We start from the raw sequence: 15027 nt of genomic DNA, 5'->3' as shown, positions 1-15027 counted from the left end.
GCAACATCGAATTTTTCAAGTCATACATAAATAAGATGGATATTTAGGTGATAATTAGCAGTAACTTAATTTTGATTAGACATTTTTCTCTGCCTGATTTTATTTATTCGATTTTTTTTTACTGCGGAGTCAGTGTGGAGCATAAAGTGAGTTTCTCTCTGAAAATATGAACTTTTTTACAAACTTTTTTAATTTACATGTTCAGTTTTTATTAGCTTTCCTTGTGTCAAGGATAAAAATGGCTGATCTAAGTTGAAACATACTGTGGATAGTTATAAAAAATGGTAAGAAATAAAAGATAGTATACATATAAATTTTTTTTAAACATTTTAGATTGTTTTAGTAGGAAAAATATTTAATTTTAACACGTTTACTATCAGCCGAGTACAGGTGATTATCTTCTTCTTTATTGGCACTACAGCCCAGGATGGGTCTTAACCTGCCAGAAAATATTTCTCCACACAGCTCTGTCACTTAACTTAATCTTCCAGTTGGAAATCTTTAAATTTTCTAAATCATTGGAGATATTATCCATTTATCCTTTCTTCGGTCTGCCTCTTGGCCTTTTGCCCACAGGCTTCCAATGAAAAATTTTTACCAATCGGTAGTCAGGTGATCTCTTAATGTAACCAAGTCATAAAAGCCTCTGCTCTTTGATGAATCCTTTTTCCTTACACCTCCATTATTTTTACACCTGTTTTATTTTGTGTACAGGTAATTATACGATATATATTACTGTAATCCAACGAAGTTCTTACGTAATCTATTACTATACTATACTAATATTATTAGTCTAATATATAAAGACAAAAACAAAATTTAATTGCTTTATTTTAATTACCATTTTAGTTTTCAAAATGAACGATGAGTTTATTTCAGTTAACGATGTTTTATTGTCGAGAAAAATCATCATGTTTTATGCATTAACAATTAGGAGATAATATGCATCTTGCTACTACCTCATCAGTTTTATCGACACAAACGGAAAGTATTGCGTCTCGATCTGGCATGAGATCGTTATAAATAAAAATAAAAAGAAAATTATTAAAGTAAATAAAAAAAAATAGTCCGTGGAGTCCCTCCGCGCGGAAGAAGTGAAACTTCGTAATGTGGAAATGAAAACAGGAAGGGGTAGAAATTGATTTTTAGTGAAATCATATTGTTTCTTTAAGACAAACTTTATTAACATTGCTCACAATTCACAATTGATCGCATCTTTTAATTATCATTTTCGAGTGGAGAAATATCCAAATCTATAACATTTACAATGGGATTATGATAACTAAGGTAAGATACGAAATGTTTGAGTTCTATTTTTTCAATATTTCTTGAAAAAGCTGCATCAATGGTAGTTCCCTCCTTGGTTGTTGGATCATTTCTACCATTTATCATTTCCAACCCAAATTTGTCTTTGAGGAAGGTTAATAATGTTTCAGCTTCAGGCAACGAGAAATTCACATTAAAATCTCCTGCAAGGATCACAGGCCGTTCACAATAATCAATTTCTTCACCAGTAACGTCTGACAGAGCTTGTGAACCTGCAGTGGATAGTGGCAATAAAGATATTGCAATAAATAATTTAATATCCCTCATGACTGCATTTGGTGAAATATAAATAGCAATTAGAATCATGTACTTTCAAAAGAGAAAACCTAACAATCAATTGATATTCACAAGAGACGTACCTTGACATAACCTTAAATCCGTCGCATTGTCCGTGGGATTGTTTTCACTCATTTTTTACAATTGTTATCCACTAAATTTGAAAATAAAAAAATACTACCCTATTAAATTATATGTGTATCAAATCAAACTAAAAAAAGTAGATTTATAGAAAAACAATACTTTTATGACTTTTATTATTTTTATGCTAGTGAGAACCAAAACAATATGGAACTGAATGAGGGAAAACTGGATCCTACCACGTGATTTCCCGGCCAATAAAAATGTAGCGTTAAACGTTTAACGCAACCTTGTTGGAAATCGCATAAGAAGTTTCACCTCAAAAACGTAGTAAAACTTCTAAATAATATAATATTAAAAAAGGCGAGGAATACTTTTAATATTTTAAAATGAAATAATTTATTTTTCTTAGTTTCAGTAAGAATTTTCAGTTTGAAAGTAGCCGAAATTTGTGATTTATAATTTTTAAAAATTCATGTTTAGCTAACTTAAAGAACATCAAAAACTTAAAATGCTTAAAAAATTATTTAAATTGTTGATAAATCAGGAATCCAAAACACGCTGTTAACTTTTAAAAGGCCTCTTTTTCTCCAGATTGAACTCAACTGTCAAAGGGGTGCATGCGAAAGGGGAATATTCGAAATATATATTTAATAATTTTTATTAAATTCTCCTTATACTACTCCACAGTAGCCATCAAAAAACATAAAAAATTCAAGGCTGTTACTCAGTTTAAAATTGGGAAAAATGGCATGCGGTATTCAAAAATTTTTGATAGTCTGCCAAAATTATACCGATACAATTCTACAATCTACAATCAGAAAATTTTGAGGGCAGTTGATTATAATATATTAGTCTGCTTTATTATTACATTTGATTTCAAGTAATATGAATTTTTTTAAAAAAAAATAAAACGCAGGCAAATGTACAGTATTAAATCATCTATCTAAAACTACTAACCAATTAATCTTATAGCTTTATATTTTTGAGAAAAAAACTTTTTTTTTCAAGCGAGCTGTGAATTTCTTCTGAATTTCTTTTGAATTTTGTTTTAAAATGTATAAATTTTAACAATAAAAATCTTTCTACGCTACTTTATTTAATATTTATTCTCTATAATTACGCCAAATATAAGCAATACAGTCAAGTAATGTTGTGTCATTAATAAAAAGGAAAAAAAAAAAAAAAAAACAANTATGAAAGCTCTCAAAACAAACAAACAAACAAAAAAAAACAAACAAGAAAACGAAAATGGAACATTCAACCTAAAATCCAAGATGAGGGGGGGGGGATAGTTCAGTACTTCAGATAAGAGTAATGGCAAAATGTGAACTTCTCAACTATATTCTGTATGGTGTTCATTAATATTTTAGTGGATAGAAATTGCATAAATGCTTCTTCCAAAAACCTTCTGTTACTTTCATTGTAAGAGGCGAATACATTAATTTGAATGCCAGTTTAAGCTGCCGAGGGAAGAAAAAAAACTAAAAAGGAAGAAATTTTCAAATTTGTTCCCCTAAAAGAATCGATTTGTCCCCAGGAATAAATCCACCTTTGTTTATTCCACCTTTTGCAATTTCAAACTATGATAATTCGAAGTAGGGTTGCGGGGGGGCAACATAAACCATTTCATGATTTATTTGAATACGACAAAAATATTGCTTAATCTGAAAAATAATTTGTCCCGATTGTATATGTGGACTGATCGTTAAGACACGGTTCCCAGCAGATCACCGAAGTCAAGCATCACTGGCTGCGGTCAATGTACGGGTGGGTGAGCACTTGGATCAGTTTGCGTAGGGACCGAGGGTGTGCGGTATTGATCGTCGTTAAACTGTACTACCGTAAAGAGCTCGACTTCGTGTGCAGGTCGTTAGGCTACAGAAGCGGAGCTGCCATCCCCTCTGCAGAGGATCAAAATTGTGATGGCATGTCTTCGGATCAACCTCCGGGATGTTTCTCAGACCGTCGCCAATAGCCCATTGTGCAGCTCTAGTGCGACGTAAATTAACAACAACAACAACAAAATTAATGTATCCATTTTTTGCATCATTTTTGACCAGCAGGCTGTAAACTAGGTTTATCATTTCTGATGTGAATTAAATTTCAATTGGCTATAGAAATGGGCTACAGGTGGCGTAAAGCAGAGTTTTCTACCTACGGCAAAACTTTGCTTGCTTTCACTGTTAATGTGTGGAGGATGTACGATTGTTTTGTTCTTGATTTTTAAATACATTAAAAAGTTGGAAAACTATTTAGAATTGAAAACCACATTGAACATAGTTCTAAAAGAAATCGTAGTGGAAATTTACAGAAATATTGTTGACAGTTAAATAGGAAAAATATTAAGAAAGAGGAAAATATCGTAGTGCATTCTTACACAATTGAGAAGAAGAGGTGAGAGAAGAGGGGCAGTGTTCTCCTCAGAATACGTATTCGAGTGTTGCGATAGCGATTTGTTTAAATGTGACAAATTTCATATTAATATATATGGATTTCAATTATAAATTTTTTTGCTTTCATTTTATTTAGTAATCACAAAATCACAATTATTAACGCCTTTTATTACCCCGTTTTGTAATTGACCATTCACATTGTGAACACACAATTGATCCAGACGCGTATGCGACTGTTTAGAAATTACACATAGAACGAAATGCTTCAATTTACGTGCTATCGCAGATTCATAAATTTTTTCGAATTCATTTATTAATCATTTGAGAATTTGTATTTTTTTAATGAAATTTAAAATGCATTAGCTGTTATCATGCAGATTTAAAAATATATTGCTTTATATTTCCTTTTTATATTCTCTTATACATCGATTATGTTTTCCCTTTATATTCTATTTAGATTTATCCCCGAAAGATTCCTGAGCAAGAGTGCTTGATCCGCAGAATTGAAGAAAATTAATATTTCAATGTAAATAAAGTGTATGGTATATTTTGAGTGTTGTCCCGTATTTGGCTATATTTGTGTAAAAAAATTAGTTATTTTTTAGGGTTGCAACTTGCAGAGCATAGCATGCTTGCGGAGTCTTCCAAATTCATATGTTGTTTCTATCGTTGAAATTTAAATTGAAAGATTGTGTTATAATGTAAACGCTGCAATATAATAATATTTGATGGTGCCCTTTTTTAAGTTTAAGCGTAGGTTTCTTGATGACTTTTAATACCTAGCGCCATCAGTACTTTACTTTATTTATCCATATTTACCAATCAGACACTCATTTCCTTCTTTTAATTCGCTTACCCGAATTTTGAGTATGCAGTGTGAATAATCCCTTAACAAGTTCCTTCACCAGGTTGAGTTTCCCTAAAAGTAAGTTAGGATAAAGCGCAAAACTTGGTTTCTTTGAAATTGAAGTGAACACAAGTTATCATCTTACAGCACAAGATAATACCGCAAGCACGTGTTATCTTTTAGCCCGATAAGTGAATGTTATTCGTCTCATCGTGGTGTAAGGCAAGCCGTCGTTGCTCAGTTTTAATTTTTAGAAGATTTTAGATGTATTTCAAGAAATCAATCCATGATATTTTTAAACTGTTTACTAAATATCGTAAGTATTCATTTTTTGTATTTTACAAACTTTTCTTTTATTCTGAGTCATTTCTTTCTATTCTATGATGTAAACATTTTTGTAGATTAATGAAAGTTATTTTTATATTTTCTAAATATGATATTATTGACAAAATGCTATAGATGTTTATATATTTCATCAAAAATGATCGAGTATTGGCAATGTCTGCGTGTCAGAAATAATTTTTATCGTGATAATTTCAAATCGTACTAAAGGATGACCATGCGCTCAAGAGTTCTAAAATTGAAAATTAATTTTTAGTTATAATATTATCCTAAAAAGAGTTTCCTCTCATTGAAAAGGACAAATTTTTAGTACCAATATCTATCTACCAATAGACAACAAATTTTAATTAATACTAATATATTTTAATTATGATGAAATCCCCCCCCCCTCAGTCTCAAGATAAAAAATTCATCTCTTTTCTTATTAAATAAAATTTTCTTATTAATATTAAATTAAATGTACATTGAATCTATACAATGATACATGATATAATTTTTTAAAAAATTAGACTAATTACAGATTATTAGATTTTAGAGTTTTTGTTAACAATAATTTTATGTTAAAAGTAACCTGAATTTAACTGTGTACATAGTTAAGAATAAGTTAATTTTTCAAATGAATGTACGAATTATAAACTTCTATGCAAGTTCAAAGGGGCTCTTTACAGTTAAAGATTGACGTTATGTAAATTTGTTTCAGTGTAAACTAGGTTTATAAAAATAAAATTTATCTAACAAATGTTCGATTGCTGTATAATAATTGTATTAAGGGTATAATTTTTAAATGCAATGCAATTTCTGAGAAGTGCCACATTCCTTCAAAAATAAGACTTTTTTACTTAGAGGAGGAAGCACGTTTTCTTTTGTTAGTGTTGTAAAGTATCTGGCTGGAATAGTAAAGATTGTGCATTTTTCATTGATTCCTTTTAACTAATCATTTAGATCAAAAATTTTTTGTTTTGACTATTATTTCACTGTCGAAACTCATCTGCTGTAAATATTCAGTTTTTTTTTATTCTCTGATTATATGTTATAATTCTAGAATTAAATTTTTATTAAATGTTAAAAAAAGTACTGATCATACATGCCATTATTGTTAAAACTTTAATTTATATATATATATATATATATGTATATATACTTTTCAAGAGCATTTTGTCGTTTGCAGATAGTTTGAAATTTTTTTTACAATGAAGTTTAAAACCTTGACAATCATGGTTAAACCTTAGATAAACTTATTGTGAAAGTAGGGATATTTTAGAAGTTAATATAAAATTGCATGCATGCATTATAGTTTCAATTTTATTTTCTATAGTTATCATTATCACACAGTAATTCTCACTCATTATCAAAATAACAGAAGCTTTTGAAAAGTAATTAAAGACAATCTCTGAGAATACATTTTCTTCAAGAAAAGTGAATATATATATACAAAAAGAAGAATTGTAGGAGAACTTAAAGCATTTTTTTTTTATATTTTAGACTTATAATGGTCACTTAAAGGTGTATTTTTAAGTAAAAGGTATTTATTTTAAAATGATAGAAAAATTTTAAATCATAAAAAAATATATCAATATACTTCCTCCCAAATAAAGGATAAGAATATCTCAGTGTTGAATATTGTATGAATTTTAATTTTATAACTAGATGAAGTAAGAAAAATCTTACTAAAATTAAGGAATGAAATTAGAAGTTAGTTAAATAATTATCAGTAATTAAATAAATCAGAAATTAACTTTTCATTAAAACAGATAGTTAAGAAAGCCTTTTCCCGAAAAAATAAAATAAGGCGGTGTTTTTAAGAGATGGTGGCTTATTGAGGATGAACAAGGATCAAAAGGTAGACAAAGTGGGAAGTTCTAAGAATGCTTATGGAGAACACTGTAGTTATCATTATCAATTTCATTCAATAATGAGCAGAAAGAATTTCACATTATGTATTTTTACTTTTTAGAGTCACTCTGTACTCCAAGGATTTTATTCAGGTCATATACACAAGTGCCACGTCGAAGGAAAAAAAAGTAAATATTTTAATATCCTATTATAATTGATTCGCTTCTGTTTTAAGTTCTTTTAAAAGTGTTTTGTGTTGAAACTTTAAAATTAGTTTTTATCTTTCATTATTATGCTTATGAGTGTTTAACGCCTGTATGCGCTGGGGTCTCATTGAAACTTCTACTTTGCAAACATTCTAAGAGTTTTATTCAGTATCATTTATAGAAACTAAATAAAATTTTAGACTAAAGATGAGAAATTCCCACCCTTAGGAATTTTATATTACATTGTTTATGTTTTTTTTCTTCATCATATCTGGTATAAATTACATGTATCATGCAAAAAAGAAAATACTTAAGTGCAAAGCATTTCATAATATTACATTTTTAATATGTTTTGTCTGGAGAAAAAATATTGTTATTAGTCAGTACGAATAAAAATGTTATTAAACTAGCTTAAATTTTTTTTTAATGATCTATTATTTTAGAAAGTATAATTGTTTTCGTTACTTAATTTTAAAACCTTTTGGAAGGAAGACAGAATTATTAACCATTATTATTAATAATTCTGTCTTGCATAAATTTGTCATCTGAAAATTTTTTTGGCTGGATCTTGTTTAATACAAAAGTATTAACAATTATTATTATTCTAAATTATTATTAACAGTTTTTTACTTAAATGATTTTTTTAAAAAAAATATTCTGAAAGGTAAATCAAGTTAAAAGTCCATCTTTAATATCTTGATTTAAATCATTGAAATTTTTTTTTATGGCTTCTTGTACAATTTTTATAATGCCATCCTTGCTAATTTTTAGGAAGATGACTTGAAAAGTCCGGTATAAAGAATTTGGAAATTGTCATGATAATCTGCTATGCTTAGTCCATGTTTACTGTTTCTTAATCATGTTGCTCTGTATGATTAAATATATTACTGATTTTAAAAACTAATTAAACTTATAAAAAATTGCTGAAAAAGCATCCATTGTTTTGATTTTGTTCAGATTTTTGCATGCCTTTTTTTTAAAGCTATGTTTTAATTATTTTAATAATTGTAAATGTAAGTTTCTGAATAGTATATATCTCAGTAATATCTCAGTTTATTTATCCTTTAAATTTTGAATAAGAAAATGCTAATGTTTTCTGTGCAATTCATGCATTTGTTATAGTATATTAATGTCATTTATAACTTTGTTATTTTAATTTTAGTTCTTAAGTAGTTATATGTGACGAGACTTGTTCTACTTATACGAAGCATACTAGTTATGTAGGTCTTGCTGTTATCTCGGAAAATGTGGTACTTATTCATTTGGAATTGAGTTTCATAGTCCTGAAAGAATCTGTCAGGTAGGTAATTATTCTTTTCTAGATTATTTTTGTAATTCTTTCTATTTTTATCATATAGATAATAGTTCCTAACTCCTCATTTATATAAGGCCTAACGTTAAGCAAATGACTCCATATGAGGAATGAAAACTTGATTTTTCATCTCAGATTGTCTTTAAGGCACGTTGGTGTATAAAAGTTCGCCAGTTGGGTGTATATTATGTTGTTAGCAAAGTCGGGAAAATTTTGCTTATTTATGGTGGTTTAAGAATAAGGTTGTATAAATTTATTTAAAAAAATAACTATATGAAATTCCGAATTGGGACTCGAAATTAAAATGACTCATTCTTTGTCTGTTATGCTATATTCTAGCATTGTTAATATTTGTGATGAACAAAAAAATTTTTTAACTTTTCAATTTTTTACTATGTCATATTCAAGGAAATTATAAAGTTGGAATCTGATTTTTTTTTACTAATTTTTGTGATGTGTGAATCGTTTTATTTATTTATTATTTTTTTTTTAAAAACATGATTAAATTAATAAGGTACCTCAAAATTCACAATATTCATTAATTAACTTTTAAATTTTCAGATCTAATTTAAAGGCTTAGTTACTTTTATCTAATGGTCCTTTTGTATGTTCATTAATTATCTTGAGCTTGATTCTATTTTATTTTTATAAATTTTTTTATAGTGATTTTTATGCAAATTTTTTATTGTTCTAAATGAGAGATGCATGAAAGTTTCAATTTAGGAATTGTTAACAATATAAATTTGCCTAACTTTGGTTTAGCTAAATTTTTTTGATTATACAATTTAAATTTAAAACTGATGTTTATTATGAACTGCTGTACTTAATTATTTTTAATCCTAATATGCAGAACTTAAAAATAACGCTTGGACCATCACCGCTAAAATCGATGGGAAAGGAATGGTACATTGTTTCGATCTTATGTTTAGGTTTGTGTTTGTTTTGAGAAAAAAAACAATTCTTCATGATTGTGTCGCATTAGCCATCTTTTATGTCGTAATGTTTAAATTAAATTCAATTTATTAACTCTTTTTTTTAAAAATTTTAAATCATATAGAACAAGTGACCAAATTTCCTTATTTTTGTCCCTGCTGATGTGTAATTATCTTTTAGTTACTGGTCCTTAGAACAAAAGACAAAATTTCCCTATTTTTACCCCTATTGATGTGTAACTGAAAGCTTTGCATGAAATTTAGTCTGTACTGCATATCATGACAAATTGCTTATTAAAAATATTTATGAGATATTTTTATTTCAGCTTAATAAGACCTTAAAGTTGGTGTTCTACTGTCATTTAACCAGTATTCTAAATTGAAACAGACCACAACATTGAAGATGACTAGACGGCCCGATATTTATTATTATAAGATGATGGAACACGTTCATCGACGTGAAACACTTCTTGAGGTTGGCTTTCCTTTAATAGTAGAGCCAGATAACAGATTGTGCATCAATGGAAACAACTATTTCGAAGATGCAAACATTGAGAAGCAGAAGTGTCGTTGTCGGAAGACTGTTTCCCTTCTTAATGAAAATTGGTTTTATGCAAGGAATTGTCGTTACCATCCTCTTAAAGTAGATAAGAACTCCTGGACGTATAAATGCTGTGGTAAACCTTTCAAGTCTCCTGGTTGTGTATCTAGTGCCTTCCACACTAGCTCATACATTTCACTTTTTGGTGATTGGTATGTTACAAAACAATGGAGTACAGATAATTTCAACATCTTAGCTATGGATTGCGAATTTGTGTTTACTCAAGGAGGCATGGAAGTTGCTCGAGTGAGTTTAGTATCGTTGAAGAAAGGGGTTGTTTACGACACTCTTGTGACTCCAAACTACGAAATTCTGGATTATAACACCCAATTCAGTGGCATCACCCCTGAAGATTTGGCATATGGAAATGTTAAAACATTGTCAGAAGTTCAGTATGACCTTACGTGTAAGTTTTTAAGCTGTGATACTATCCTCATTGGCCACGGACTGCATTCTGATTTGAAAGGCCTTCACGTGTGTCATGAAAACATAATTGATACATCTATTTTGTATCCACACTTTAAGGGTTTGCCTTACAGGTACTCATTGGAGTATCTAGCTCAGGAATATTTGGGGATTACTATGCGCAATGGTGAATCAGGACATTGTAGCATTGAAGATGCTAATATTTGTTTGCAGCTTGTAATTTTGAAAAGTGAACTTTATCCTTTTCAATGTTATGCAACATGAACTTCATAGATTTTTCGACTTCAAATTTAATTTTTTGCTTTTTCACCATTAGTTATAATTTATTATAACTAATGGTAATAATTTATTAAAAGCAATTATATATATAATTGATTATAATTTAATGTAATAGTTTACATTAGATTTTTTTTATTTTTAACCTATCTGACTTTACTAAAAAAAAAAATCAGTTTTTTCTCAGATTTTAATCGAAATTTTTTAAATGAAGTTGAAACTAAAGCTGTATTGTTTTTAGTAAATACATTTTTTTAAATTTTTATTTCACTTTGCTGTACCAGAATTTATGGTTTATTTTTAAGCCTATATTTGCAAAGTAACTAACTTAATTAGTAAAGGACCTAACTCTGATTTGTAAGGACTTCATATTTGCCATTATAATGTTATGTATTTCATGCATAATACATTTTAAGATTTATTTACAGTTTGAGACAATGAAATATGTACTTTTTACTTTAAAAGATAAAAATGATAAATTTGTATGTCAATTTTTAAGACTTTGCTTTTGCAAATTTGACTGTTTCTTTGCTAATGCTAACTTTTAATGGACTTTTATGAGTGTATCATACACTTAAAAAGTTTTCTGCTGATGGGTAGAATGAAAGGGGTTTTGTTTGTTCATCTTATGGATAAATTATGCATCACTATTAATATTTTTCTATCCACAATATTTTCTGTAATTTAGAAAATATTTAAATGAGTATGTAGAATATGAATAGCATTTGGTTTTATTTACGATTATGGGTTTCTTTTTGTATATTTATTTTATGCATTTATGTTGTTTATTTTATGTATTATGTTCCTGGTTGTTAAATTCATAATTTCAGTATGGTGATGGTAATCCTTAATTTAAGGTATATGATCTCAAATTATAGAACTTTATTACTCTTATTATAATTTATCTCCTACTGTCACACTCTTGTCAATATTTATTTAATATTCCTCTTTGTTTTTTTTTTAGTTAACATATTCTTAAAAGTTAAATCTAAACTTTTGGAAATATAATGAAGAAATTAAATGTGCACACATAATGGAAATGACTTCATTTTTTTTCTCCCTTTACTTAGGCTATTTATAGTCTATGTATTGCACTGTGATAGTTGTATAAAGTTGTAAATAAATACATATGTGCCTATTTTTTATGTTTATTTTTTGAACTACAAAACGAAATGAACATCTTTTCACAGTGTACATTTCATTTTGTAGTGAAAAAATAAATATAATTTTTTTTTTTAATATGGTACAATTTCATGTTCTTGTATTCAAACTATTCAGCTAAATAACCGTCAATTTTTTTAAAAATCTACAATGAAAATAAATATTTTTTCTCAAAAAAAACTTATATTGAAATCTGATCAAGGTTTTCATTTTAATTCTCCAACTCTCTGAAACTATGGGTAAAATGTGCCTTAGAAATTTCACAAGTGTAAATATGTATGGTTAAAAATCATAAATTTTTTTATTGTGAGTTTTTGTAATCTGTATGTAATTATTATGTGACATTATGTAATTTATTTTATCACCATATGTAAATATGTCATATCTTTTATACTTTTTAAATGATTTTTGAATGAATTATTAAATAAATAAAATGAAAAATTTTAATTATTGTTTTGCTTGTATATTAATTTATGTATAGTCAGTAGTAGAAAAAAGAGAAAGAGATCGCTCTTATAACTTTTTAGCTGTTTGGCAGTTTTTTACTCTGTAAAGTGCTTAGAGAAATCTATAAAAACCGTGGCAAAATATGCTCATTTTGACCAAAAAGACAGTTTTCTGAAAAAGCATGCCTTTCTTTTCATCAAATTTGGATTTATCACCTCCAAAGTAAAGGGGTTGGTAAAGTATTTAAATGCTTACTACGAGGCGCATCCAGAAAGTAAGTTTCCCTAATTTGCTATAAAAAAAAAAAGAACTCACACTTTCCTGAACGTATTTATTGGTAACTAGTACAGCAATGTTTCAGCTATTTTTCAACAGAGCCACCACCAGAATTGAGACACTTGTCGTATCCTGGGATCAACTTTTGTATCCCTCTGTCGTAGAACCAGCATGTGATAAACAACTTCAGCTCTTTATCAATGCCAAAACGCTCACTGGAGGACAGGAATTTCTTGAGGTGCAAGAAATTTTTACAGAAGAGCTGTAGGGTGGCTGATCAAACAACTCACAACCAAATTCCGTCAAAACAGCTGCTGTGCGTGGTGCCATATGTAGACATGTATTGTCATGGAGGAGCGCAACACTTGCAGTAAGCATTCCACGACTTTTGTTTTGAATGGCATGTCACAATTTCCGCAATGTTTCACAGTAATGGTAAACTTCTATCACACGCTGGTTCCATTTACAGATGGCAGAGTTCATCAACAGAGGGATACAAAAGTTGATCCCAGGATACGACAAGTGTCTCAATTCTGGTGGTGGCTCGGTTGAAAAATAGCTGAAACATTGCTGTACTAGTTGCCAATAAATACGTTCATGAAAGTGTGAGTTCTTTTTTTTTTAAAAAATTTGGGAAACTTACTTTCTGGATACAGTTCTACTGCTGTAACAGTTTAAAATTTTGTTACTCGTTATTGTTAGATTATTTATGTATGTTAGGAATAAATCAGTTTATAATTTTTTTTAAAGTAAAAATAGATTAATGAAGAAAAATATTTCTTTTCTTAAAATCTTATGAAGTATCTGTACCGAAATTTAGTTTTAATTTCTTGTCGTATTGAGCACAGTTGATTAGATTTCGTTCCTGCTTTAAGGAAATATCAATAAATATTCTATTTTTATGTTTTTTGTACTGCATTTTAAAATATTGTGAAAAAATTTGCACTCCACTTATTAACACGTTGAATGCCATGGGGGTCGGTGGTGACTGCTGAGTTTGATCGTAGCGCCACGTGGGTGACCGGCGAAACGAAGATTATTAGGAACACATAATTCGAGTAAATTTTTAATGCTTTTAATTTTTTTATATTACTATTATCTTTACAAAAATGTTTTAAAGAAGTAAATGCAACGCATACTGAGAAAATCATTTTGGCCAGACGGGCAAGCCATGTAAAATTAGCATGGCATTCAACGAGTTTAACTTTAACGACTTTTTTTTTATAATAGGCCAATGTGATTTGGATGTGTGTAGAATTAATCATATTTTTCATAGAAATATAATTATAAAACGTTAATCTACCAATTTTAAAAAATGCAATTTAAAAACTATTGTATTTTAAAAAAATATGTCAGTGATCTTATTTAATGCCTTAATATGGATTTGCCATATTTCGAAAGGGTTATGGATTGTTTTAGCTTCATTTTATTATTAAAAGAAAAAAAGATAAATATAGAAAAAGCACTTTAATAAAAGAAATTACATTGCCCGGTAAGTAAAAATTAAGGTCACTAAAATTTTGTGAAAAATGAAAGAAGTTAGCCTCTATGATATTTTGTTATTCAAATTTAAAATAATAATAAAATAAGTTCCGATTGCATTTTATAAATTTACTCCCGAATTTCAAAATTGAGATCATGAGGAAAATGCTCCCATTTATAGTCATATCTTTACATTTTAACTATGGGTAAGCAACCACTTTAGTTAAAAAGAAAGAACATTCATATAAAACTTTTTACTATGAATATTTTAAGGTGAATGCAAATGATTTGCTTAACCAAAAATAATCCTTAAGGTTTGCACCTGTAATGAAAAACTTAATATGGCTGACAAACTTGGAAAAACGAATCGAACTTTACAATTACATAACTTCATCAGGGGTGGATCCAGAAATTTTTCCTGGGGGGGGTGTTAGACTCAGTCCCCCCCCCCACAATAAATTTTTTTTATGAAAAAAAATTTTTTTTTTTAATATTTTTTTTGAAAAAACAAAAACGGGTTTTTAATGCTAGTCTTCTCATTTATTTTTTTCATAATGAACAATATATACATAATTCAAGTATTCAAAATCTTTAAATAATAAATGTAATGCGTTTTTTAGAAACTTTGGCAAATCTGTCAATGATTTTTTCAACATCCAAATCAATTTCTCGATGAATGTTTAATAATGCGAGTCCATTTAATCAATTTTTGGTTAAACCTGTTGGAGCCAGAGCCGGATTATATCTTTCGTAGGCCCTAGGCATAGCCGTTTTTGGGCCTTCCCCGACTCCTCCCATCTTTTCAAA

The 15027-nt window shown here is 28.7% G+C and overlaps 1 protein-coding gene across 2 annotated transcripts; it reads left to right on the top strand.

The window, feature by feature from the left end:
• The first annotated feature begins 5036 nt into the window (after positions 1-5036).
• LOC107456868 (exonuclease GOR) lies at positions 5037-12462 on the top strand. Of its 2 annotated transcripts, none has more exons than XM_016074837.4 (4): positions 5037-5242; positions 7223-7289; positions 8470-8607; positions 9878-12462. In XM_016074837.4, the coding sequence occupies exon 4, from the start codon at positions 9955-9957 to the stop codon at positions 10840-10842; it is 888 nt and encodes a 295-aa protein (XP_015930323.1). In that variant the 5' UTR covers positions 5037-5242; positions 7223-7289; positions 8470-8607; positions 9878-9954; the 3' UTR covers positions 10843-12462. The 2 variants fall into 2 exon arrangements, with proteins under 2 accessions (XP_015930323.1, XP_042900179.1); XM_043044245.2 differs by having other exon boundaries at positions 8470-8611.
• The last annotated feature ends 2565 nt before the right edge of the window (positions 12463-15027 follow it).

The sequence above is a fragment of the Parasteatoda tepidariorum genome, chromosome 6 (assembly GCF_043381705.1).
Source record: "Parasteatoda tepidariorum isolate YZ-2023 chromosome 6, CAS_Ptep_4.0, whole genome shotgun sequence".
Lineage (NCBI taxonomy): Eukaryota > Metazoa > Arthropoda > Arachnida > Araneae > Theridiidae > Parasteatoda > Parasteatoda tepidariorum.
This window is presented reverse-complemented; position numbering and strand designations above follow the sequence as displayed.

Coding starts and splice junctions, on each gene's coding strand:
- LOC107456868 (XM_016074837.4), top strand. CDS start 9,955: ATGACTAGACGGCCCGATATTTATTATTATAAGATGATGGAACACGTT.